At 41.7% G+C, this 25,742-nt stretch overlaps 1 protein-coding gene and 1 long non-coding RNA gene across 4 annotated transcripts in view; both read left to right on the top strand.

Moving 5' to 3' along the window:
* CLIC4 (chloride intracellular channel 4) overlaps positions 1–25,742 on the top strand; it is a 66,710-nt gene that overhangs the window by 15,856 nt on the left and 25,112 nt on the right. Inside the window, exons 1-2 of one of the 2 annotated variants that reach the window (XM_078452192.2) lie at positions 8,788–8,808; positions 21,135–21,244. In XM_078452192.2, the coding sequence (XP_078308318.1) occupies positions 21,189–21,244 (56 nt within the window). In that variant the 5' untranslated portion in view covers positions 8,788–8,808; positions 21,135–21,188. Of the gene's footprint in view, positions 1–8,787; positions 8,809–21,134; positions 21,245–25,742 lie in introns of those variants that run through there. The other variant, XM_060623623.3, reaches the window with a different exon arrangement.
* Positions 384–1,645, top strand: LOC144617096 (uncharacterized). Of its 2 annotated transcripts, none has more exons than XR_013557121.1 (3): positions 384–472; positions 600–700; positions 1,208–1,645. It is a non-coding gene; the product is annotated as an uncharacterized LOC144617096 (long non-coding RNA). The 2 variants fall into 2 exon arrangements; XR_013557120.1 differs by having other exon boundaries at positions 1,205–1,645.

The raw sequence follows: 25,742 nt of genomic DNA, 5'->3' as shown, positions 1-25,742 counted from the left end.
TATTTTGAGAGAAAGAGCCTGAGCAGGGGAGGGTCAGAGAGAGAGAGGGGGACATAGGATCCGCAATGGGTTCCATGCTGACAGCAGGGTGAGCCCGATGTGGAACTCAAACTCACACACCACAGGATCATGACCTGAGCCGGAGTCAGATTCTCAACTGACTGAGCCACCCAGGCACCCTGGGTATATATAATTTTAAAAATTTTATTTTGTAAGATATTTTAGTGAAAACTTTAAACACAGATAATCCCAAATAAAATACCAGAGAATGATTCATTCTTTCATATGTTTATTGACTGCTAATATTTTATGTTAAAATTCTGTAGCACTTTTATGAATGCACTTTTTCATTGTTTCATTGTTATCATTATTATTCCACTGTTCTTAGTCATTTACAGGTCCAAAATTTAGCTATTAAGCAGTACTGTGATGTATATCTTTATAGCCAATTTCCTGTGCATAACCGTATCATGTAAGTCTGTTGTTAAAGTCGCTCACATACCTTATTTATTCTCTGAATTCTTTATTTTTATTTTGTTTATCTAAAGTGTAATCTCTTAAAAAAAGAACTTCATGGAGAATTCATATTTTTTACAAAGGGAGAAGTTGGATTTTTGACCCTACTTCCGAACTCTTACTGGAATTTCTAGGTCTGGGAACTTGTTGATGAAGAGAAATACCTCTCATCCACTAAAATCAGGTAGCTGCCATACACAGATGGGGGAGGAAGTTTTCTTTTACTCTCAGGACTCTTTCTTTTTTTTTTTTTTTTTTTTTAATTTTTTTTTTTTTTAACGTTTATTTATTTTTGAGACAGAGAGAGACCGAGCATGAACGGGGGAGGGTCAGAGAGAGAGGGAGACACAGAATCTGAAACAGGCTCCAGGCTCTGAGCTGTCAGCACAGAGCCCGACGCGGGGCTCGAACCCACAAACTGTGAGATCATGACCTGAGCCGAAGTCGGACGCTCAACCGACTGAGCCACCCAGGCGCCCCAGGACTCTTTCTGAATGTAGTTGATACTACAGCGTGTGTATTTTAAAGCCCTTAGTGAAAGTGGGCTGCTAGATTTTGACTAGCATAAGAATTTCACCCCTCCCTTCCCTGCTCCCCCCAACCCCAACATATTTGTCTTCAGCTGCTAGAGGAAGACTCTGGAAGTTAGTGAATGTATCTTTGTTGTTTTTTGTTTGTTTGTTTTAAGTAGGCTTCACGCCCAGCATGGAGCCCAGCGAGGGGCTTGAAGCCACAACCCTGAGATCAAGACCTGAGTTGAGATTAAAGAGTCGGACACCCAACTGACTGAGCCACCCAGGCGCCCCAGTGAATTTGTCTTTGTTTACAATATGTTAAAAGAATGAGTCTTACAATGAAAAAGGTGGAGATACCTTTTTTGTATGTGACCAAAGTGCGAATGACTAATTGTAAAGGGCACGTGTTTCTTTTTATAGTAATATAATCATGACAATATTAAAAAGCACAAGTTAGTTTTCTATATTCCAGACATTCACTTATTGAAATGTCAAACGTGCAAAGTCTACATAGTTTTATCTGAAAATGCCTTGATTTTATTTCCATTCTTTAAAGATATGTTTGGTGGATATAAGATTTTGGGGTGATTTTTGTTATTTTTATTTAAGCATTTAAAAAATGTTCCATATTTTCTGGCCTCTGTTATTTCTGATGAAAATTCCACTGTCATTCCAATCATTGTTTGTATGCAGTGTTTTTTTTTCCCCCAACTATTTTGTTTTTTTTATTTTTTTATTTTTTTGCTTTTTAGCATTTTAATTGTGATTAACCTCGCTGTCACTTTCTTTATATTAATCTTGATGTTCATGAAATTTCTTGCATCTGTAGATTTGTCATTATTTGGGAAAAGTTTGGCCATTTTTTCTTGAAAATTTTTATGCCTCATTCTTTTTCTTTCTCTCCTTCTGAGACTCTAATTAAAAATGTAGGCCTTTTGATATTTTCCCATGGGTCTTTGAGACTGTTGATATTTTCACCTTAAAAAAAATTCTTCTGATTAATTTCTTGGATCTGTCTTCCCATTCATAAACTTTTCTCTTTCTTTTCTCTGTTCTACTGTTAAGCCCATGTAGTGGTTTAAAAATTTTTCAGATAGTATATTTGGTAGTTCTTGAATTTCCATTTTCTTTTCAGTCTTTACTGAAATTTTTTATCTTCCTTTATGATGAACATATATATTTTGTTAAGTTCTTGAGCATAGTGATAATAACCGCTTGAAAATCCTTGCCTGCAAATTATACCACTTGGGTCAACAAAGGGTGTGTCCGTGATTATGTGATTAGTTTTTTCTCTTGAGAATGGGTTGTGTTTTCCTGTTTTCTTCCTGGGAATAATTTTGGATTGCATTCTGGATATTGTGAATGACAAGTTGTAGAAGCTTTGGATTTGGTTATGTTCCTTTGAAGAGTATGGATTTTGCTTCTTCTTCTTCTTTTTTTTAAAGCAGGAATGAACTGAACTCAAAGTACAAAACTCTTTCCCCCATGATGGATGGCAGCTTAAATTTCAGTTCAGTTCTGTTAGCTGCTCTGCTTGGATTCTGTACTGTGCCTGTGTGTGCTGGGCATTAGCTAGAGATTTAGGCAGAGTTTTATGCAGATTTTAGGGCTCTGGTTCTCCCGCTGTCTTTTGTATGGTGTTCTGCCTTATTTTCCAGTGGTGCTTTGAATGCTGTTCTTCAAGCCAGCAGAGCCTTTTGGAGTTTTAGCTGCCCTGCATGGCACAAGAATAAAAGATAAAAATTGGGGAAAATTGTGCAGCGTATTTCCTTTCTTCCAAGTGTCAGCTCCCCTCCGATGTCTGCTGCTTTTGTTTACTCTCCAGTGCCCACAAGTGGTTGCTTTTTTTTTTTATTTAAAAAAAAAATTTTTTTTTTTAACATTTACTTATTTTTTGAGAGACAGAGAGAGACAGAGCACAAGTGGGGGAGGGGCAGAGAGAGAAGGAGACACAGAATCCGAAGCAGCTCCAGGCTCCAAGCTGGTCAGCACAGAGCCTGACGTGGGGCTCAGACCCACGAACCGTGAGATCATGACCTGAACCGAGGTCGGCCGCTTAACCAACTGAGCCACCCAGGCGCCCCAACAAGTGGTTGCTTTTGTGTGGAAGTTATCATTGTTATCGGGGTAGAGGGTTGATTTGTGGGAACTATTTGACCATACCAGAAGCCTCAAACTGTTTTTTTTCTTTTTCTTTCCCCCCCCTTTTTTTTTTAAAAGGTTTATTTATTTATTTTGAGAGAGAGAGGGAGAGAGAGAGAGAATCCCAAGCAGGGTCCATGCTGTCAGCGCAGAGCCCAATGTGAGATCAAGCACACACTGTGAGATCAAGACCCACAAACTGTGAGATCAAGACCTGAGCCAAAATCAAGAGTTGGACACTTAGCCAACTGAGCCACCCAGACACCCCTTCTTTTTATTTTTTAAAAGATTTTAAAGTAAACTCTATACCCAGTGTGGGGCTTGAACTCATAGCCCCAAGATCAAGAGTCACATGCTCTACTGACTGAGCCAGCCAGGCACCCCTCAGAAATTTTTTTTATGTTTATTTATTTTTGAGAAAGAGAAGTGTGGGGGGGGGCGGTGAGAGATGGGGGAGGACAGAGGATCTGAAGCAGGCTCTGTGCTGAGAGCAGAGAGCCCAATGTTGGGATCGAACTCACGAACTGTGAGATCATGACTTGAGCCGAGGTTGGATACTTAACCAACTGAGCCACCCAGGCGCCCCTCAGATTGTTTTTTTCAAGGTAAGTTTATAATTTTAGGGTAGTTTTAGATTTATAGGAAAATCGCAAAGATGGTACAGAGAGTTTTCAAATTGATTTGTTTTTTTAAAAGTTTATTTATTTTGAGTGAATGAGAGAGAGAGAGAGAGAGAGAGAGAGAGAGAGAGAACGAATCCCAAGCAGGCTCTGCACAGGCAGCACAGAGCCCAGTTTGGGGCTCGAACTCATGAACTGTGAGACCGTGACCTGAGCCAAAGTTGGATGCTTAACCGACTGAGCCACTCAGGTGTCCCTTAAAATGCTGAATTTAACTGCCACTTAATGCCAGCATTCTGATGAATTCCATAATGCTGCCATGTCCTGGGGAACTGTTGAGGTATGGAAGACTGTTTTTGCCTTTTTGCTAAGTGTCCTCAACTGTTACGGTTTTTGAACCTAGATCTCCTTTTTATGTGTGCACGCCTGTGTGTATTTATGTTGTGTGTTTTCTGTTTCTTCCTTTGCCCGCTCAGCTGTGTTCATGCAGTCCATTCCCTTTACTTTTCTGTTGTCGTCTGTTGTAGTTTGGTAAGTCAGGTAGACAAACTTGTTAAAATTTGTTTGGAATAAGAATAAATCATTTCTGAGAGCTTGAGTGTTGATTTGATGAGTTCAGGTACATGACCTTTAGTATGTGGTCTTGGTGACCTTGGTGTTGGTTATTCAGAGGCTTTTTCTCTAGACGTCTGATGACCAGTGTGAGAGCCACTAGCCATATGTGGCTTTTGAGTGCTTGAAATGTGTTTCGTTTGAATTGAGATGTACTATAAAATATATACCAGAATTCAAAGATTGAGTACAAAGAAAAGAATGTAGTATTTTTTGTGTCATTTATGTGTTGAAATAATGTTTTAGATACATAGAATTAAGTAAGATATTATTTAAAGTAGTTTCACGTGTTTCTTTTTTACTCTTTTTTTTTTTTTAAATTTTTTTTTTTTCCAACTTTTTTTTTTTTTTTATTTATTTTTGGGACAGAGAGAGACAGAGCATGAACGGGGGAGGGGCAGAGAGAGAGGGAGACACAGAATCTGAAACAGGCTCCAGGCTCCGAGCCATCAGCCCAGAGCCTGACGCGGGGCTCGAACTCACAGACCGCGAGGTCGTGACCTGGCTGAAGTCGGACGCTTAACCGACTGCGTCACCCAGGCGCCCCTTTTTTTTTTTTTTTCAATCTTTTTTACTCTTTAAAACATGGCTCCTAGAAAATTTGAAATGAAATTTGTCGATTACATTGTATTGATTGTAGGTCAGGGGATTTATCTTGGTAGTAATGTGCATGTGAGTGAGGTGGTGGTTGTACCCCCAAATCATGAGGTTAAGCAGGCAGGAGTCCAGCGTCTCATTCTAACCTTGGTGTAAGAAATTATGAGAATGGTTAATTGCATGGACCTCAGCCATCAAACTCGGTTCTGCTACTCCTTAGTTGTAGGACCTAAGACGGGTTGCTTAAGCTTCTCAAAATCTGTTTCCTTATCTGAAATATGAGGAAAATAATACCTAACTTCATATGGTTATTGTGAGAATTACTATATATAAAGCGTTTTCATAATAGTGCATCTCACGTGAGATAGAAGCTGCTAAATGAAACAGTAGCTGTTAGCTTGTTCGTAGGCCACTTGTGACGTTTCATTTGCTGTGTTTGATTCCTGTGGGGAGTAGAATCCAGTTTGATCCAGATGGGAAAAGGGGTTCTACTTTTGGTCGTCTTTTTTTTTTTTTTTTTTTTTTTTTTTTTTTTTTTTTCTGACTTGGCATTTAGTATTTTTAATTACATGTGGCATATAATTTTCTCTGAAGAGATAATAGACTTTGTTCCTCCTATCTTAGGCTTTTGATGGGTGAATGTAAATGAAACATTGCAGCAGAACTTGTTTTTGTTATAGTTTTGTTGTGCTTCGATGTAAAGTCTGGTCACTGTATATCTGACACTTTGTTTTAGCAAACGATTCTAGCTGAGACATTTCAGATTTGATTTGAGTATAGATTAGAACTTTTGTTTTCGTTTTCAGCATATGTTTCCAATATGTAACAGAACAGATGTCCTCAATAGAATCTTTCTCAACTGTCATTAATTCCCGATTACTTTGCATTCAGCATTTTTTCAAGCAATATGAAGAATTCTAAAGAAGTTCTGTCATCTTTAAGTAGTTTAGTGTTTTGGCAGTGGTTAGGGACAGGAATAAAATGGGTAAACATTTTGAACATTTTCTTTTAGAATGTTCTTAAATCCAAAAAAAAAGGAGAAACCAAACAGTGCAGAGGTATATCAAGTCATAACCCTCCCCCCACCTCTCCTCAAGTGTGTCCTGAGGTCAACAGGGTCAGTTTTGGTTTGTAGCCTTTCACACTTGAGAAATATTTCCAAGCCATGGTGGTAGTTGTATGGTCATCTCTTGAGGGATTGCTCTGTCTTCCAGCAAAGTAAAGGCACACCCCCACCCCTATCTTGAGACTTTCCTCTACCCAGTTCCTCAAACCAGAAATCTAGTTCTTTGATTTCTTTTTTAACTTCACTTCCCACATGCAAGTCATCCACAAGTCTTTAGGGTTGTATCCTCTTGGTTCAGTTTAATCCATGCATTTCTCTCCAGCTCCATTGCCTTGAATCCAGCCCACATTCTAATTTTTTTTTTTTTAACGTTTATTCATTTTTTTGATAGAGCGTGAGTGGGGGAGGGGTAGAGAGAGAGGGAGACACAGAATCTGAAGCAGGCTCCAGGCTCCGAACCGACGGCACAGAGCCCGACGCGGGGCTCAAACCCACGGACCATGAGATCACGACCTGAGCTGAAGTTGGACGCTTAACCGACTGAGCCACTCAGGCGCCCCTAATCCAGGCCAAATTCTGAATCTCCCAGTGTACGTTCTCCACCAGCTCCATGCCCCCAACCTGCTCTCCATATGGTAGCAAGTGTTACTTATTGTCTTAAAAAGGAAGTTGGATGTTGCCCTCATATGCCCCTACCCTTCAGTGGTATCCCGTTACCCTGCTCTCTGGCATTTCCCCCAAGCTCAGTGAAGTCTGGAAATTGTTCTCTACTCAGCACATACTTTGTTACTGAGCACTAACCAGATGCTGGGCAGTGTTTTAAGAGACTGTCATATTAACTCATTTAATCTCCTAACTATGAGGTAGTATTATTCCCCATTTGACATATAAGGAAACTGAGTCCCAGAGAGGTTAAGTAGTGTACCAATATCACACAGCAGGTTAAGCAGAAGGACCCATATATCAAACCAGACACTCTGCTTCCAGAGACCTTGCTGATTAACCATCGTGTGCAGTGGTTTCTTTCTGCGCGAGAGGCACTGGGCCAACATTTGTTACATGGGAGAATAAATTGTTCCCTTTGTAAACGTAAAATTCAGACTCCTTAATTTGGTCTAGAAACTCATGATCTGGCCTCTGCCAATACCACTTTCTGTCGTACTCATGCTGGCGCTTTGCATGGCGGACTCCTTGTCTTTCTTTAGCTCTAAGAGAGCTCTTACGACCATCTAAAGTAGGTGCTCTTTACCCTTACTCTTACTACTTTGCTTTCCTCTTGGCACTTACTGCAGTATGCAGTTTTTCACTTGGTATATTAACTGTTTATTCCACACAAATCTGCATTTCTCAGTTCTGCTCTTTTTTGGGGTTGGTTGCAGCCTCTGGCTACCGTCAAGTTGGCCACAGCAGCCAGAGGTTTCACATTCAAGGTTTCCTCTTCTGGTGTCTTTGTTTTAAGAGCAGGAAACTTCTCATGAGACTCTTGTCCACCAGAACTGGGGCTAGTCACCAGGTCTGCCACTAATCACTGGCAAGAGGAATGGAGCTACCATGACTGGCTTAGGATTAGTCAGGATTTACTCCTAGTATTGGGGATTGGGTCATCCTCCCCTGTGTCCCTTGGGGGAAGGACAGAATGGATACCTGATCACAAATGGGAATTCTTTCTTTCTTTTTTTAATTTTTAATGTTTCTTTTATTTTTGAGAGAGATAGAGGGTGAGCAGGGGAGGGGCAGAGAGAGTGAGACACAGAATTTGAAGCAGGCTCCAGGCTCTGAATTGTGAGCACAGAGCCCAACGTGGGGCTTGAACTCAGAAACTTCGAGATCATGACCTGAGCTGAAGTCCAACACTTAACCAAATGAACGAACCACCCACGTGCCCCTCTTTTATTTTATTTGTATTTTATTTTATTTTTTAAATTAAAACTTTTTTAAAAAAACGTTTATTCATTTTTGAGAGCCAGAGAGACAGAGCATGGGCAGGGGGAGGGGCAGAGAGAGAGAGAGGGGGACACAGAATCCGAAGCAGGCTCCAGGCTCTGAGTTGTCAGCACAGAACCCAACGCAGGGCTCGAACTCACAAACCGCAAGATCATGACCTGAGCTGAAGTCAGACGCTTAACCACCTGAGCCACCCAGGTGCCCCACTCCCGTTTTATAAATGGGACTTCTATCAGCAATAAGTAGGAGAATGGATACTGGGCAGGCAATTCTCAGAGTTTGCTATAGTGGCTTCTGTAATTTGCTAGCTGTGTTCCAAGTTCACTTAGAGAACTAATTTAAATTTTTGAGAAGCATTAATCAAGAAGATTTGACTTTAATAAATATATTTTTTTCTATGCTAATAACCTGGAGCACATTTTTTGTAACTCAGAGGCTTTCATTGTTAGCAATCAACGGAAAGCTAATAAATAGTAAAGCATCTGTAGCAGATGAGGTCCTATGGTAAGATGAAAAAAATGTATGCCATCTCAGTTGAAGTTACAGGCTAGCTCAGGAGATAACTGTGCAGGGATATGAATAGGAAACTGGTAATACATAGTAACAGTTTAAGAGATCACAAGGCAACTCAGTATTCATTGTTAAGTAAGTGGCACAGGCTTGCTATGCCCTTGGAGTTTGTAAGAGATGGAGAATCTTGAGCCCTACCCCAGATCTCCTGGAGCCAAAGCTGCATTTTGACATGATCTTCTGATGATTTGTGTTGACATCAGAGTCTGAGAAGCCAGAGTAGAAGGTGAGAGGACAGGTAACTGGTTTGGACTAGAGTGATCCAGAAAGATTTCTTAAAGGTGAGGCTTGAGCTTCACCTGAAGGACAGGTGTGGCAGTGGGCATTTTTGTGGAAGATGATGTGATTTGAGTCACCAAAGTGTCTGATTCACGTGGCCTTATTGTACAGGATGAACGGGAGGGGATAACGGAATCGTGGTGTAGGGTCCTCAGGGACACGGGTTGGTAAATCATCTTGAAGAAGTGAGAACTGTGGCAAAGACCTCATTTTTAAAGACAATTGTACATGTGTACAGGCTTTTTTTTTAATCTTAAGTTAAACTATCAGCTACATTGGATAATTGAATCATAATGTGGTGATTTACTAAAGGAAATAAATAGGCTTAGAAACTACTGGAAAACGAATTGTTTGCCTTTCAACAGGTTTAACTCTCCATCGTTGTGGGTAGAAGAAGCAGCTTAAAAAAGGAAGATTTATCATTAAACCCTGATGTGTAGCTAAAACAGTGGGCTGAATTGTGTATTTCAGTGATTTCCCCCAACTGCCTTCAAGTAACTTTGTTGTTTTTTTGTTTTGTTTTGTTTTTTTTAATTTTTTTTTCAACGTTTTTTATTTATTTTTGGGACAGAGAGACAGAGCATGAACGGGGGAGGGGCAGAGAGAGAGGGAGACACAGAATCGGAAACAGGCTCCAGGCTCCGAGCCATCAGCCCAGAGCCGGACGCGGGGCTCGAACTCACGGACCGCGAGGTCGTGACCTGGCTGAAGTCGGACGCTTAACCGACTGCGCCACCCAGGCGCCCCATGTAACTTTGAATCTCGATGACTTTAGTCATAACTGTAAATTTTAGAAGGTTATTTTAGATGGTAAAGTATGATAAACTTTGTTCTTTTACCTGCTCCCTCCTTTTTTTGTATTTGAGAATAAAGTGAAAAGACATGTTTTTGTGCAGTTTTGAATGCTTTCTCAGTTCAGTGATTTAGACTAAAGCAAAAGAACATCAAGTCTCCTGTTAAAAGCTGAATCACCAACGCAGAGGAGCAGCCGTGGCAAAAGCCCATAAAACTGAAACTCCCAGAACCGTGATTTATTGGGGGATGTTTATGACACTTTTGAGAAAATGTTGAAGTGCTATTTCAGTTGTGATAAGGTTGGGGAATGTATTTTGAGTTTCACTGTATCCTGTTTTGATTTTCATTTTTTAGTGTGTTCTAACATTCTTAAATTACTCACATTCAGCTTTGTAGACCATAGGTATTACAAATGTAGGGACAGTCTTTTCTTATCCAGCACCGGATCTCCAGGATTTAGTGTCGGTCCTCGTACGGTTGATGAATGATTAAAAAGCAAAAAAATTTAATTTAAAAAGATTGATTTTTATCTACCCTTGGAGATAATATATAAATGGTACATCAAAAATGAGTTATAGTTAGAAACTATTAGGACAGAAGTGGAAACTAAATGAATAACTTAAAAACCACGAATTTGGAAATAATTTCAAACTTTCAAGTTGCAGGAATGAGAACAGTACAAAGACCATTCTTTACCTGGTTTACCTATTAATATGTTACCCCATTTGCTTTATTATTTGCTCCTTTTCTTGAAGTTCCATACATTGTGCTCTCTAAGGGTAGGAATATATTCTTGTATCACAGCATTGTAGTTTCCAGCTTCTGTAACTCAGTCTCCACCCCCAAACCCCTACGCTGGGACTGCCCGTTACAAGAGAAAACTAAAGGCAAAGCCGCTAAGTGACTCGCCTAGTGTGAAGTTACATGGCTTCTAAGTGGAAAACCCAACCTGTTCTTCTTTTCTTTTAGTGTTTTTTGTTTATTTTTGAGAGAGAGAGAGCGCACGCGCGTGTGCGAGCACATGAGTGGGGGAGGGGCAGAGAGAGAGGGAGACACAGAATCCAAAGGAGGCTCCAGGCTCTGAGCTGTCAGCACACAGCCCGACGCGGGGCTCGAACTCAAGGGCTGTGAGAACATGACCTGAGCCGAGGTCGGACGCTTAGCTGACTGAGCCACCCAGGCGCCCCCCCCCCCCCCCCCCCGCCCCAATTCTGTTTTTCAATTCAGGTATTGGTCCTTGTCTCTAACATTATAGTAGAATCTTTTTTTTTTTTTTTCCTCCCGAGAAGTCAAATCATTTAGTAATGTAATATAGTAATTACAATTATAGTTCTTTTAAACCAGATCTAACCATCCCACAGCATAAAGGACTTGATCTATAGAGGACTCCTGACACCATTATTTCCTCGACATTGTTTGGCTGTAAGACAAACCCTTAGAAACATTGTTGTTACCTTGTTTTGCTTCTGCTTCTTAGTTTGTGTAAATAAGAATGTTTTTGGGGCACCTGGGTGGCTCAGTAGGTTAAGCATCTGACTCTTGGTTTTGCCTCAGGTCATGATCTCATGGTTTCATGAGTCTGAGCCCTGCATCAGCTCTGTGCTAGGGATTCTCTGTCTCCCTCTCTCTTTGTCCCGCTCTGTCTCTGTCTCTGTCTCTCTCAAAATAAATAAATAAACTTTTTTTTTTTTTTTAAGAATATTCTTGAATGTGAGTGTTTAGGTTTCTAAAGGGCTTTAGGTTGGCTTCGTTTAAGTCTTGGTATGCCCTGGTTTGAGGCCAGATAGCGTAGTATTCCTTTAAAATATGGGAGGCGGCTGTTATGTACCCAAACTGCCTCTAACAAATAGTGACCAGGTTGCTGGCCTACAAAGAGCAGAGTCCAAAAGGCATCACGAGGAATTCAAATTCAAAGTCTAACTGTGGAGTAAACTTCCTTCCAGTCTTTATTTCTTGGCACATTTTTCTTCTGGGTCAGTGTTTACCAAAATGTGGTCTGCCCACCAAATGCATCAGAATTTGAATTGCTTGACGCACTTGTTAAAAATTGCAGATTCCTGGACCTCACCAGAGACCTACTGAATCTGAATGTCTGGAGGTGAGGCCTGGAAATCTGCATTTTAAACGCACTTCTTGTGGACTTTTCTGTAGCCTGAGATGTGAGAATGCTGCTCCTGTACATTCTGTCATATCTCTGTCATTCAGCTTCAGAACTTTTCCACGTTCATTCTGTAGCTTTTGTTTTACTTCATTTTCATATGTTTGGGGTGGAAGGCTTTTGTTTGCTTGCCTTTTTTTTTTTTTAAACTTTCTTTATTAATTTTGAGAGCGTGAGTGGGGGATGCACAGAAAGGGAGAGAGAAAGACTCCTAAGCAGGCTCCGTGCTGCCAGCACAGAGGCCAGTGTGGGGATTGAACTCAGGAAACTGCGAGATCGTGATCTGAGCCGAAACCAAGAGTTGGATACTTAACCTACTGAGCCACCCTGGCACCCCCACCCTGGCACCCCGCCTTGCTTCTTTTTTTTTCTTTTTAAGACGAAAGACTCATGTGCATAGTACAAATATCAAAAAATGTGAGAGTGTAAAAGGTATGCAGTGAATAACTCCCTCCCAGTGTCTTGGCTTTAGAGCAGTTGTGCTGTTCTGAGCCCTTTGGTGTGTTATCTCATTCAGTTCCCCTCAACAATCCAATGGTAGGTCCTGTTATTGTTTCCATTTTATGCCCGAGGAAGACTGGCCCAGAGAGGTTGAGTCACTTTTTCAGAGTCACACAGGAAGTGGTGGCTTTGTGTGAGTCTGGCTCTTAATTAACCACCGTCCTCTGCTGAATTAGAGAATGCAAGGATCAGTTAGGTTTAATACATGTAAAGAGCTTGTTCTGGGAGAGTAGAGAGTTCATTTTCAGTAGGGTAAATGTTTTATGTGAACTCAAACAGCCTAGCCTGGAGTTTCATCTAACCCTGGTAGTTGGGTATCCTCATGTAATTTCACACGAATCAGTTCTTCTCTAAATTGCACAGTGGACTTCAGGAGTTGGTGACACTGAACAAGAAAATGGTAGCAACTGAGGTGTTTCCCAGGCCCTGCCATTGGCTGCTTTATTTACATCGCCAGAGCTTGGGATACAGGAATTGTTCCACTCCGTATCCTTTGGCTTTATTTGTAGACTTAGTTCTGTGATTCTTTTCCCTCTCTCGTTTTCTGGAAGAATAAAGTGACTGGAGATTCTAATGACTAAGTGCTCCAACTTAAAAACCTGTTGTTAGGGCTTGAGTTCTGTGCATGAAGTGTCTTTAAAGTCAAGTAGCATTTACTAAACTCTCACCATGTGCCAAGAACTGTGTGTACCCTAACAGACTTGACCCCCTAATAACATGGCATGGGAAGTCCAGTTTCACAGATGTTAAGTAACTTACTAAAGATCACACATCTAATAAGTAGTGAAGTCAGGATTCAAAATCCAGATGTCTGATTCTTTCTTTTAATTTATTTTATTAAAAAAATTTTTTAATGTTTATTTTTGAAGAGAGAGACACAGAGTGTGAGTGGGAGAGGGGCAGAGAGAGAGGGAGACACAGAATGGGAAGCAGGCTCCAGCCTCCCAGCTGTCAGCACAAAGCCAGACGTGGGGCTCGGACCTGTGAACCACGAGATCGTGACCTGAGCCTCAGTCGGACGCTTAACCTACTGAGCCTCCCAGGCGCCCCAGATGTCTGATTCTGAACCCTGTTTCTGACATGCTCTGCAGACCCTGTAGACGAGTGAAGGCTTGTTAAACCTCAGGACTCTAAACCTTGGTTCTAGCATGTGTTTAGGAAAGTCTCTGAAGAAATGAATAATAGAAACCAGGTGACTTTGCCCATTTATCATGTTGTTTTGAGACTTTTAAGTTAATCTAAATCAAAGCAAGCCATTTAGTGTATTCAGATAGCAAATTTAGGTAGAATCCACAGTAAAGGTACATGAAGCCTTAAGGTTTTTAAGTTTACTCTTTTAGCAGCATATTGTTATATACATTCCTTAGAAAGTATGTCAAGGAAAATAATTTAATGGTCAGGAGCACAGGTTTACCTTAGGTTCCTAGTTTGTCTTTCTTACCCTAATCACCCCCTGCGCCGCGCCACCCCCCCCCCCCCCCAGTCCCTTAGTCACAAAGGAGGAATGGAGTTCAAACTTGCCTTCTTGGGTGTTTTAAAATGACTATTCTAACAACTGATTAAACTAGGTTTTCTAAGTGAGCCATTCCTTAACCTGGAATTAGTAAAACATTAAAATATTTATGGCATCTACCACTGACCCCTGTTTAGCAATGTAGGAGTTAATATGGAAGTTTCTGATTAAATACTGGTATTAGGCAATTCAGGAATTACAACAGAGGCCTGGAGGGAGAAGGGTGAGCAATAGTGAGTGTGTAAGAGGAGCCCCAGATAGCAAGTTAAGCAGAACTGCTCCTTTTGTAAGAACATTTAAAATGAATGTTTAGACCCAGCCTTTACCTGGAAATTGGTGGTCATTTCTGGGTCAGTGGGATTATTGAAGTTTTTGCCTTATTTGGGTTTTCTAATTTTTGAGAAAACATGGACGTGTTTGTTTTTTAATAAGAGATCATAATATTAGAACTATATATTCCAAGGTAACATTTATCTGGTATGTATATATTTATATTTGTAATTTGTGCCTGTGTATTTTTTTTTTTTAACGTTTATTTTTGAGAGAGCATGAGCGAGGGAGGGACAGAGAGGGGGCGGGGACGGGATCGGAAGCAGGCAGAGCCTGATGTAGGGTTTGAACTCATGAACTGTGAGGTCATGACCTGAGCCAAAGTCTGACACCTAACTGAGCTGCCCAGGTGCCCTTTGTGCCTGTATATTTAAAACCGCTTTTTTGAGATATGATTCATATAGCATATAGTGCATCCATCTAAAGTATACAATTCAGTGATTTTTAGTATATTCGCAGAGTTGTGCAGCCATCACCCCAGTCTAATTTTAGAATATTTTCATCACTCCAGAAAAACATCCCTTTTTATCCAACCTTTCCTTCCTTCCTGCTCCACAGAAGCCCTAGGTAGGTAACCACTTAATCTACTTCCTGTCTCTCTACATTTGCCTGTTTTTTACATTTCATATACATGGAATTATACGCTACCTGGTTTTTGGTGACTGGCTCCTTTCAGTTAGCATAATTTTTCAAAGTTCATCCAATTTAGAGTGTATGTCAGTACCTTATTGCTTCTTCCTGTTGAATAATATTCCATTGTATGGATATACCACATTTTCTACATTTTTAATTTTGCTTTCTAATTTTAATACTTCTGAGAGACTTCTGCTTCTGGAAAGATAGAGTAGATAAATTGCTTTTTGTCTGTTTGTTTTTTGTTTTCTATTTTTTGTTTTCCGTCTCGATATATCCCAGACCCGGAGCTGTAGGAGCCGGCAGCCTAGAAACACCAACAGGTGCAGACAAAAACCTTTCTTTTTTTTTTTTTTTTTTTTTTTTTTTTAATTTTTTTTTTAACATTTATTTATTTTTGAGACAGAGAGAGACAGAGCATGAACAGGGGAGGGTCAGAGAGAGGGAGACACAGCATCTGAAACAGGCTCCAGGCTCTGAGCTGTCAGCACAGAGCCCGACGCGGGGCTCGAACTCACGGACTGTGAGATCATGACCTGAGCCGAAGTCGGCCGCCCAACCGACTGAGCCACCCAGGCGCCCCGACAAAAACCTTTCTAACAGAAGCCTGCTCTCCCTGGCCAAAGAACCAGGAACGGGCAGCCTAAGCTTAAGACGGGAAGTTTTTAGGGGCGCCTGGGTGGCTCAATCCATTAAGCATCTGACTTCGGCTCCGGTCTTGATTTCATGATCTGTGAGTTCGAGCCCCGCGTTGGGCTTTGCGCTGACAGCTCGGAGCCTGGAGCCTGCTTCGGATTCTGTGTCTCCCTCTCTCTCTGCCCCTCCCCTGCTCATGCTCTGTCTCTCTCTGTCTCAAAAATAAATAAAAACATTTATAAAAAAAAATTTTTTTTTAAATAAAGTGTCTGTGTGTAGGTAAGAATCATAAAGTGAGACCATCCCATATGGGCCTTAAGAGAAGGAACTGTGTGGTGGGGCGGGGGGTTGGAGCTTGGGGGGCTCAGTCAGTTGAGCAGCTGACTTCGGCTCAGGTCATAATCTGGCAGTTTGTGAGTTCGAGCCCCGCGTCGGGCTCTGTGCTGACAGCTCAGAGCCTGGAGCCTGCTTTGGATTCTGTGTCTCCCTCTCTCTGCCCTTCCCTGCTCACACAGTCTGTCTCTCTCTCTCTCTCTCTCTCTCAAAAAAAAAAAAAAAAAAAAAAAAAAAAAAAGCTGTGACCTTGCCCCTACCCATAGCAGCAAAGGCCAAGCGGTTAGCCCAGACATGCCCTCTGGTGGTAGCCTATAACTTAACAAGTCCTTTATCGATCTGCATTGGGTGGTCTCCGGTGGGTGGCTGTTACAAACGGTGCTTCATTGCTCCTCTGTCTCTGGGCATCTGTATACATGTTTCTACAGAATAAATTTATAGAAATGAAATGGTTGGATTAATAGAATAAATGAAGCCTTCAAACGTAACTGTTTGATGGATGGCATCAAAATATGGAAACATATAGGAAGTAGCACATTTTCAGTCTACGTTTTCTCTGTTCAGAGGGAGTGATTTCTATCCAGCCTTTCTGTCCAGTGATTCTGTCCTCTGTGCCTTCCATTTGGCAGTTTAAGCTCATCCTTTGAGCTCTTTTCTTTTCTTTTCTTTTTTGGTTGTGAAATTTCCATCTAGTTCTTCTTTGCACCTTCTACTTCTTGGCTGAGTCTATGTTTTCACTTGTTTCAGGCTGGTCTTCATTGCTCCTTGAAGCACTTTTATTACGGCTGCTTTAAAATCTTTGTCAGCAAATGTTAACATCTCCGTCATCCTGATGTCCGCGTTGTTGGCTGCCTTTTTTCATTCAGTTCGATACAGTTCTTTGTATGACAAGCGATTCTTGATTGAAACCGGTACCTTTTCATATTACGTTAGGAGACTCTGGCTCTTGTTTAAACTTTGTTTAAACTTCCCGAACACTCAAATAAGACTTCTGTGACACTGCTGTGGAGGGGGCTGGGAGGGGAGAAGGGCAACAACACTGCCTGGTTACTGTCAGAGACGGAATGTCTACAGTGGCCTCCGCTGATACCCCAGTGGGGTGGCCTCATTACCTCTGGTTGATGGTGAATGTCTGACTGCTCTGTACTGGGCCTCCTCTGATGTGCACCCGAGCAGGGGGGAGTAGGGCTTCCTCTTCCTGGCAGGGTTGGAAGCCCTGGCGCCCCCCTTGACCCTCTTGGCCACCATCCTGGCGAGGGCATGACAGCCTTCACAGGGTTGATTACATTACATTGGGAATAAAAATGCAGATTATAAAAAAGTTATGTAGGGTGCGATCACATATTTTTAAAAAAATATTTAACATTTATTTATTTTTGAGAGAGAGAGAGAGAGAGAGAGAGAGAGAGACAGCACAAGCGGGGGGGGAGGCAGAGACAGAGAGAGACACAGAATCCGAAGCAGGCTCCAGGCTCCGAGCCATCAGCAGAGCCCGGCACGGGGCTCAAACTCATAGACCGTGAGATCATGACCTGAGCCAAAGTCAGATACTTAACCGACTGAGTCACCCAGGCGCCCCAGCGATCACATATTGGAAAAAGAAAAGTAGTATGTACATAGAAAATAAAAATTCAGGAGAATAAGGAACAAACTAGTGAATGTTTCAAAGGTAGAGGAACTCTGACTTTCTGTAGTGTTTCAATTTTTATTTATCTTTAACATCATGAATGTACTGTTAGAAGCAGTAAAAAGCCAAGTTTTTTTTTTTTAAACATACTTTCTTAGATGCTATTGTTAGATATACCTATGTGTTAATTTTTATTATAATAAAGAACTGGGTACGGAATAAAGGTATCTTGATTTCCAGCATATAATGCATTCCACTATACCACAATGTCCTCCTCAGTCCATTGTACCGATAGGTTATGTTCAACGTAGTTTGTATTGAAGAGTGTAATTTTGATCCTTTAACTTGAATGAATTTTATTGAAATGTTTAAATGGAATTTTATTACAACACGGATTGAAGGAGGAAGTCTTTGATCTGTGACTTCTAGAAATCCAAGTTTTTCCAGTTTCACTGTATGTGTACTTGATGAAAACATCCTTCTGGTAGCTCCCAATCTTATGCTGTTGAAAGTTCAGAAAAACTTGTAGTTGGCAATATTTCTCATTTGAATTGTCCTGAGTTTTGGCCTTAGTTAATGAAAAGCAGTTTTTCACATCTGCTTTAAAGAGCACACATACTTTTATTTGTGTTTGTATAAAAGAACCGTATAAGGAGTGCGGGATGTGTAACGAGCGTCAGACATGCCTGAGAGGGAAGTAAGCGCACGAAAGCAGAGGCGGCATTCGTGTCCTGACTGGGTCTTCACGCAGCGTCCCTGTCCCAGGGTGCTTCTGTCTCTACTGTCGCATATGCTCTGCAGACTGTCATAGGGGTTATGGCGCGGTGTTCCTGATCTGTAGCCAATCGCTGTTTATGTCCGGCTGGCCTTTGGTTGAATGTCTTTCCAAGTGGCTCTGTGTAACATCTTTATTGCAACTTCTCTACCAATTTAATTATTTTACACTCCTATGACAGACTTTTTGGGAAATTATAGTTCATTTCATAGATTAAACAAATGGAATAGGACAAAGTGAGTCAGACTCGTTCTTTGGCTACCAAACTGTACTGCTTTTTTAGGAAGTCTGAAGTTTGGTGTACTTTTTCTTGTGGTTATATATTGAAGTTTATTTATTTTGAGAGAGCGAGCGAGCAAGGGAGTGGCAGAGAGACAGGGAGAGAGAGAATTACAAGCAGGCTCTGCACTGTCAGCACAGAGCCCAATGCAGAGCTCAAACTCGCAAGCTGCAAGTTCATAAAATTTGAGTATCTAAAGTCACAGCCTTGTGTAAAAATATTAATCCTCAACATATACAGAAAGAGAATGCCTTAACTTTTTATTATCTGCGATAAACTCACTTTTATGTTATCAGTGTTCTCTGTGTGTGGGGATAGCCGGCATCCTCAAAAAAGCAGCTTTGTGTACCATTTTGTTACATTGTATCATTGGATGACTTAGTTTTATGAACTGACTCCTGCTTTGTCCAAGGAATATCACCCTGACCCTTCCCACACCAGTGTTTCTCAGTGTGACTAGCAGGTGCTTTGCTGTGCGATCTCCTTGGGTGCCTGTAACAAAATGAGGATTCCTGGGCTCCACCCAAGCATTCTTCTGAATCACAGCCCACAATCTCTGGGTATAAGGCCCAGAAATCTTCTATCCAAACTGTCTTATTTAGGTTATTATTATTGTTTTAAATTTCATTTTAGGGGCGCCTGAGTGGCTCGGTCAGTTAATCGTCCGACTTTGGCTCAGGTCATGATCTCACGGTCTGTGAGTTCGAGCCCCGCGTCAGGCTCTGTGCTGACTGCTTGGAGCCTGGAGCCTGTTTCGGATTCTGTGTCTCCTTCTCTCTCTGCCCCTCCCCTGTTCATGCTGTGTCTCTCTCTGTCTCAAAAATAAATAAACGTTAAAAAAAATTAAAAAAAAATTCATTTTAGAGAGAGTGTGAGAGCAGGGGAGAGAGGCAGAGGAGAAAGAGAAAAAAAATTTTTTTTAATTTATTTTGTGAGCGAGAGAAGGTACAAGTGGGGGAGGGGCAGAGAGAGAGGAAGAGAGAGAATGCCAAGCAGGCTCTGCACCATCAGGAGAGAGCCTGATGCCGGGCTCCAGCTCACAAACCGTGAGATGATAACCTGAGCCCAAGTCGGACACTTAACCATCTGAGCCACCCAGGAGCCCCAAGAGAGAATCTTAAGTAGGCTGTGTGGAGCCTGACGCGGGGGTGCAATCCCACGACCCTGGGATCGTGACCTGATCTGAAATCAAGAGTTGGATGCTCAACTGAGCCACCGAGGTGCCCCTTATTTAGGTTATTCTTAATCACCTTAAAGTTTAAGAACTAGACCTTCTTCAGGAAGTCAAGATTTGTGCAAGTTGCAGTACTAGAAATTAACATGAGTCAGTCTGGTGACAATTCTGTGTATGTTTTGTTTCTGATAAAGAATGATTTTTTTAAAATTTTTTTTTTTTAACGTTTATTTATTTTGGAGACAGAGAGAGACAGAGCATGAACGGGGGAGGGTCAGAGAGAGGGGGAGACACAGAATCTGAAACAGGCTCCAGGCTCTGAGCTGTCAGCACAGAGCCCGACGCGGGGCTCGAACTCACAGACCGCGAGATCATGACCTGAGCCGAAGTCAGCCGCTTAACCGACTGAGCCACCCAGGTGCCCCAAGACTGATTTTTATTATTTTTTTTAACCAAGCTTAGTTGTAACTCTCCCATGCTGATGAGGGAAGGGTTCTGGGATCCTCCTTTTATACCCGTGTGTTTTGTTAGTTGTGTTGTGTTTAATCGGTTAACGACTTTATTATTTTTTTTTACTCCACCCTATTTCCCCATTAGTTTAGGAATACTTTACTAATGCAGCGTTTTACTGAAATGGCTTCTGAATATTTTGAGAGTTACTTTAGGATAATAAATAGTACTTGAATCATTCATCTTTGAATGAGTTGTCGAAAGTTATTTCTGGCTTTTTCCACCCTTTGTGGTGAAGAGGACTGTTTCTCCCTAGCAAGTGTTAGAATGTTCTCTTCCAGTATGCTCTCTTTCCCCCCTCCTGTTTCCTGCTTCCCCTGTCCCTGCTTTGTAAACTTGGGGGCACATGTGATGGAATTAAAGATTTGTCCCACTGATTTTTAGGAAAATTCTACCTCATCATTGAGCTTGGGGAAGTCATAGTCATCAGCTGCTCCATTCACATTAAGTAGGATTACAAATAGCTTATTATAAAGATATCTTGTTATTCTCTTGCTCCTGAATGTGTAAAACAGGATATGGGATTTTTATAATGACTGTTTTGTAAATGGGGAGGGGTTGGTGATGATTTAACTTTTTGGAGATAGACACACCTGTAAATTTCCCTCTTTATGTTGCCTTGTAAAGAATACTGTCTCATAGAACAAGAAATGACTTACGTTTCATACAGTTAATTAAAAGCAAATAAAAAGCCTCAAACTAGCTACATTTTAAGCAGTCGTTTTAGCCATATGTCACAAACGACTGCTGTGTCGAACAGTGGTGATGCAGATCATTTCTACCCTTGCAGAAAATTTTCTAGGGTGGTGCTATAGTAGACTGGCCATCTTTAAGAAGAGAGGAGGCAAATGAAAGAGCAAAATAACAGAAACCTGAGTTTCCACTCCTTCTTCTGTAATGCAACTTTTGCTCTCTTCTTGGACCCCTGATTATAAGTCAGAAGAAAGTCTTTTGTTTTGAATGTCACCCCTCTGACCCTGGTTTTCGATGTTGATTTCTGTTTCCTAGGCTGGGAGTGATGGTGAGAGCATAGGAAACTGCCCCTTTTCCCAGAGGCTCTTCATGATTCTGTGGCTCAAAGGAGTTGTATTTAGTGTCACAACCGTGGACCTGAAAAGGTAAGATTTTGTTGTGGTTGGAAATTAACTTGAGTGTATAGTGTTTTCAGTTTGAGCCTCTCTCCTCCCTATGTATGTATATGCTCTTTAAAGGAAATACATTTATTAAAGTTCAGCTGATTTGTGGACAAATTTAACTTGTGTAAGTATTATGGATAACTCACAGTATCAGTAAATTGCATTTACTGGCCACTCAGTCTTTTTAGGAACTTACTGTATGCTTACTCTTAACTTCAAGACCAGCACCAGGATCTTTGACTTTCCAGTGTAAACGTGGAACTTTGAAGAACTTTCTAAGCAGACAGCTTCTTCATTTAAAAGGTGCTTAAACTCATGGTGTATATTATCTGGATCCTTCAAGACAAGAGTGGGATTTTAGGAGGACGGATACGACTGTGGGCTATTTTATTTATTCTCCTTTACAGGGAACTGTCTGTAATATGATTTTAACCATATTTGGTTAAATATAATTGTGAAATAAGAGCCATTATCCATGGCCCTGTGATTATTCTTGCTCGGTGAAGAGTTGTTTCTAACTCTGCCTCCACAGGCCCAAGTGGAGAGGACTGGGAAGGGCCCTGATAGGTAATAGGCTCCTTGTGTTCAGGAGCCCCTCTGTTCTTCCTCGGCAAATAGGCTCGACGTGAAGAACATTCATACTTAGGGGAAAAGAAGAGATTGGTTTATTTATTAAAAAGAATTTTTTTTTTTTAATGTTTACTTCTGAGAGAGAGAGCACAAGTGGGGGAGGGGCACAGAGAGAGGGAGATGCAGAATCCGAAGCAGGCTCCAGGCTCTGAGGTGTCAGCACAGAGCCCGATGCGGGACTCGAACCCACAGACTGCGAGATCATGACCTGAGCTGAAGTCGACGCTTAACCGACTGAGCCCCCCAGGCGTCCCGAAAAGAAGAGATTTAAATCAAGGGTTAAGAGCAGTGATAACAAAAGGAAATCTAGGATTGGGCAGTGGAAATGTATGCCTCTTGCACACATGCAACAACATGGCTTGCTGCTCATTTTTTTAAGCATTATCAGTCACGAGCAGCGTCCAGGAAAAAACATGGGTGGCAGAAGTCATGCATGTTATCCCTCTGGGTGTCACAAAGTGAGAGTTTTGTCATCCCATTTCCAGTTCCAGGCTAGCATTCCCTGCATTTCTGTCGGTAGCTTAAACTTTATTCTTTACTTACTGCTAGTGCCCTTATTTGAGATTTTGGAGTCTTAAAATCTATTTACTGAAAATAATCCAGGAAGTTGTCCAGGAACCCGTTAATTATGTATATGAAGGCAGAGGTAAGGTAAGCCTTTGGGGACAGTAAGAGTTAAAACTATAGTCTGTTTCAAAGGTGGGCCCACCTCACATTGGACAGAGCTGTTGGAAGAATGAAATAATTCAAGTAGTTCCCCTTCTATGACTGTTTCCCCCCCCGCCCCCCATGCATTCAAAAAGCAAGTTTCCCAGTGTAACTTCTAAAAATAGACCATGCTACCAGGCACACACCCTTACTGTGTCTTAAAATACACGGATTTCTCCTATTCCATTTTTGGCTTGGAGCAAGTGAGTTGGCGGCCGTGCTTCGAAAAAGCCTTCTTTGAGCAGCTCAACACAGTGCGTGATTGTGGCACAGACCAGCAACAGTGCCATAAACGAAGGGAGTCCGGTTCAGGAAAGGAAGTGAGCTCATAATGGCTCTTTCACTCTTCCTGTACAAACCCTTGGCGGCATTATTTCTGCGCGTGGATTGATATTTGAGGATGTGTATGTGTCTCAGAGTAATACACCCTGCGTGTGAAAAGTGACACGTGGCAGGTAGGATTGAGGGATTCAAGGCTCCCTCCTCAGTGAGGATCACCCCCCAGAGAAGCTGTCTGTTTCTGTCCTGCTTTGCGTGAAACCAACAGCACTTGACACTGGAGCCTGTATTTCGTAGTTTCCTTCAGAAATCTTGGGTCTACAGTACATCCAAAACCTTCTCAAGGGCAGTTATACGCGTATAAGGAGCACCTGGTAACGAATCCGTGCCACCTCCAGCCCCTGGTCGGCAGCTTCCGCTTCGCAGATACCGTCGCATCTAGGTTTGGTCTTTATCCTTCCAGACCTTTTCAGTGAGTTAAGACACTTAAAGTCTTGAGTCAGATTTAAAGAGAGTGAACGCTGGCTCAAAACATCGTTGTGAAATGAAGTTGTCACAGAGGAATCGAGCATCCTGTAGTAAAAAAAAAAAAAAAAAAAAAACTACCTCTCACAGTATGTTCTTAACTTTAAAAACTTTAGACAGGACCGTTTCTAAAAAGCTGCGGGGGAGAAAATGCCTACGGTGCTGATTTTCCTGCTTTTCCCGGTAATTGTCTAATTCCTCGGTGAAGACTGCCGACCGCCCCACAGACCGGTGGAGAGCGGTTGGACTCAACTGAGAGCTATTTCGGGGCCCACTCTGTGCTCTGAAAAAAGTATTGTTCCGTGACATTTCATCCATAAGAACAAGCCAGTTTCTCGTTCTGGCAGTGTATGACACGTTCTCTTTGAATCTCAATTGATGTTAATGACCGTGCTGGTGGTATTCATGAGCCCCTGTGAGGCTTAGAACAATCCCCCTCGGCTTGCCTGCCAGTGCTGCCTTAATGCTTTAGTGGGAGTCATTCCTAAACCTCATTTTCTGTTCATGCTGCAATTGTATTGCAGAATTGGAGATTAAAACAAAAAAAAGTGCTCAGGCTTCGGAAGGAATTTGGGCTTTACATCAGCCACCATTTAAGCATGATCTTCAGATGAATAGAAACGAAAATATTAAAATTGGGAGTATATTTAAAGGTGTTACCACATGTCATCAAAGGGGGAGCAATGGATTAGGGATAGAGACCTGGTTCCGTGTAGAGAGAGCCCTGTCACTTATTTCCGTGGGACCTCGGGCAAGATGCCTGTCTTCTCTGGAGGTCAGTTACCTTGTTTCTAAATTCAGGAAAAAGGAAGGAAAAAATAAGATTTCCCCAGTGTCTACTGTGTACTCAACGCTGTTCAGGGTACTTTTTACTACTCATCAAACCATTTTCAGACACTTCTGTTGAATAGAATTCATTGTCTCATATCATACTGGCTGGACAGGTTTGTGGCAGTGATGAAAATCTTTGAAGACTTCTGCTACCTTCATTATACTTAATTATAAAAATTTTATATCAACGATTAGCATCTTTGGAGCACAGATAAGCCTGAGAGGCAGGCAAGGGGAGGAGAAAGAAGGAAGAATGACAACAGTAGACTCCCCATCCCCTGTCTCTCTGTCTCTGTGTCTCTCTCTCTCTCTCTCTCTCTCTCTCTCACACACACACACACACACACACACACACACCTGTTCACATGCTGAGACCCTGACTTGGATATATCTAAGTGTGGCCATATTTTGTCACATGTTTGTTAGGTAAGCTTTTCTAGTTTTGGGGAATGAGAGGAGAAATGAAAACGTTAAGAAATGAACCTTTTTTTTAAGTTTACTTATTTATTTTGAGAGAAGATGCACGTGCGGGAGGAGCACACAGGGAAGTGGGTGGGGGAGAGAATCCCAAGCAGCGGAGTCGGACGTGGGGCTCAAACTCATGAACCGTGAGATCATGACCTGAGCCCAAATCAGGAGTTAGACGCTTAACCAACTGAGCCACCCAGGCGCCCTAGAAATCAGCTTTTTGTTGTCAAAGTGGTGGTATATTACCAGTGAATAAAATCCCTCCTCTGTGATGTTCTCTGAGAAAATAAATAAATTGGAGAAGACTGCTTTTAAAAATTATGGGAGATATGGGGCGCCTGGGTGGTTCAGTCGGTTAAGCATCCATCCGACTTTGGCTCAGGTCATGATCTCACGGTTTGTGAGCTCTGTGAGCCCACATCGGGCTCTGTGCTGACAGCTCAGGGCCTGGAGCCTGCTTCACATTCTGTCTCTGTCTCTCTCTGCCCCTCCGCTGCTCATGCTCTGTCTCTGTCTCTCAAAAATAAATAAACATTTAAAAAAATTTATTAAAAAAAAGTCTGGGAAATACACGTACATATGAATCATATGTACACCCCATGTGTAGTGTTTTGAGCGGGGGGAAGGGTCAGAACCACGGAGAGAGAGAGACAGACAGACAGACAGCCACGGACAGTCATAGAGAGAGAGAGAGCTTCACTGCCACGTCTTTATGTTCTTTTTCAAAATGACTTCAGAGATGGTAAATCCTGTTGAGGTGGTTAAGAGCTGAATTAGAAAAATGGATTAATGGTGGAGGTACTTCTAAACTTAGCGTAAACTCTATAAACTGTGTTGATGAACTCTCTTAAGAATTTTTGAAGTTGTGTTTGAAACCAGTTCGTGGGTGCTGTTTTGTTTTAACATGATTGATCTACAGATTGACACTAAAGTAGACGAAGGTTTGGCAGCATACCACATTTAATCAAAAGAAAATCCTTTAACTGGTTGAATTGGGACACATAGGCAAATGCTTAGTAACTGGGACCTTGGCGCGTAT

Source organism: Panthera onca, chromosome C1 (genome assembly GCF_046562875.1).
Source record: "Panthera onca isolate mPanOnc1 chromosome C1, mPanOnc1 haplotype 2, whole genome shotgun sequence".
Classification (NCBI taxonomy): Eukaryota; Metazoa; Chordata; class Mammalia; order Carnivora; family Felidae; genus Panthera; species Panthera onca.
The sequence above is the reverse complement of the archived record's forward strand: the minus strand, read 5'-3'. Positions and strand labels throughout refer to the sequence as shown.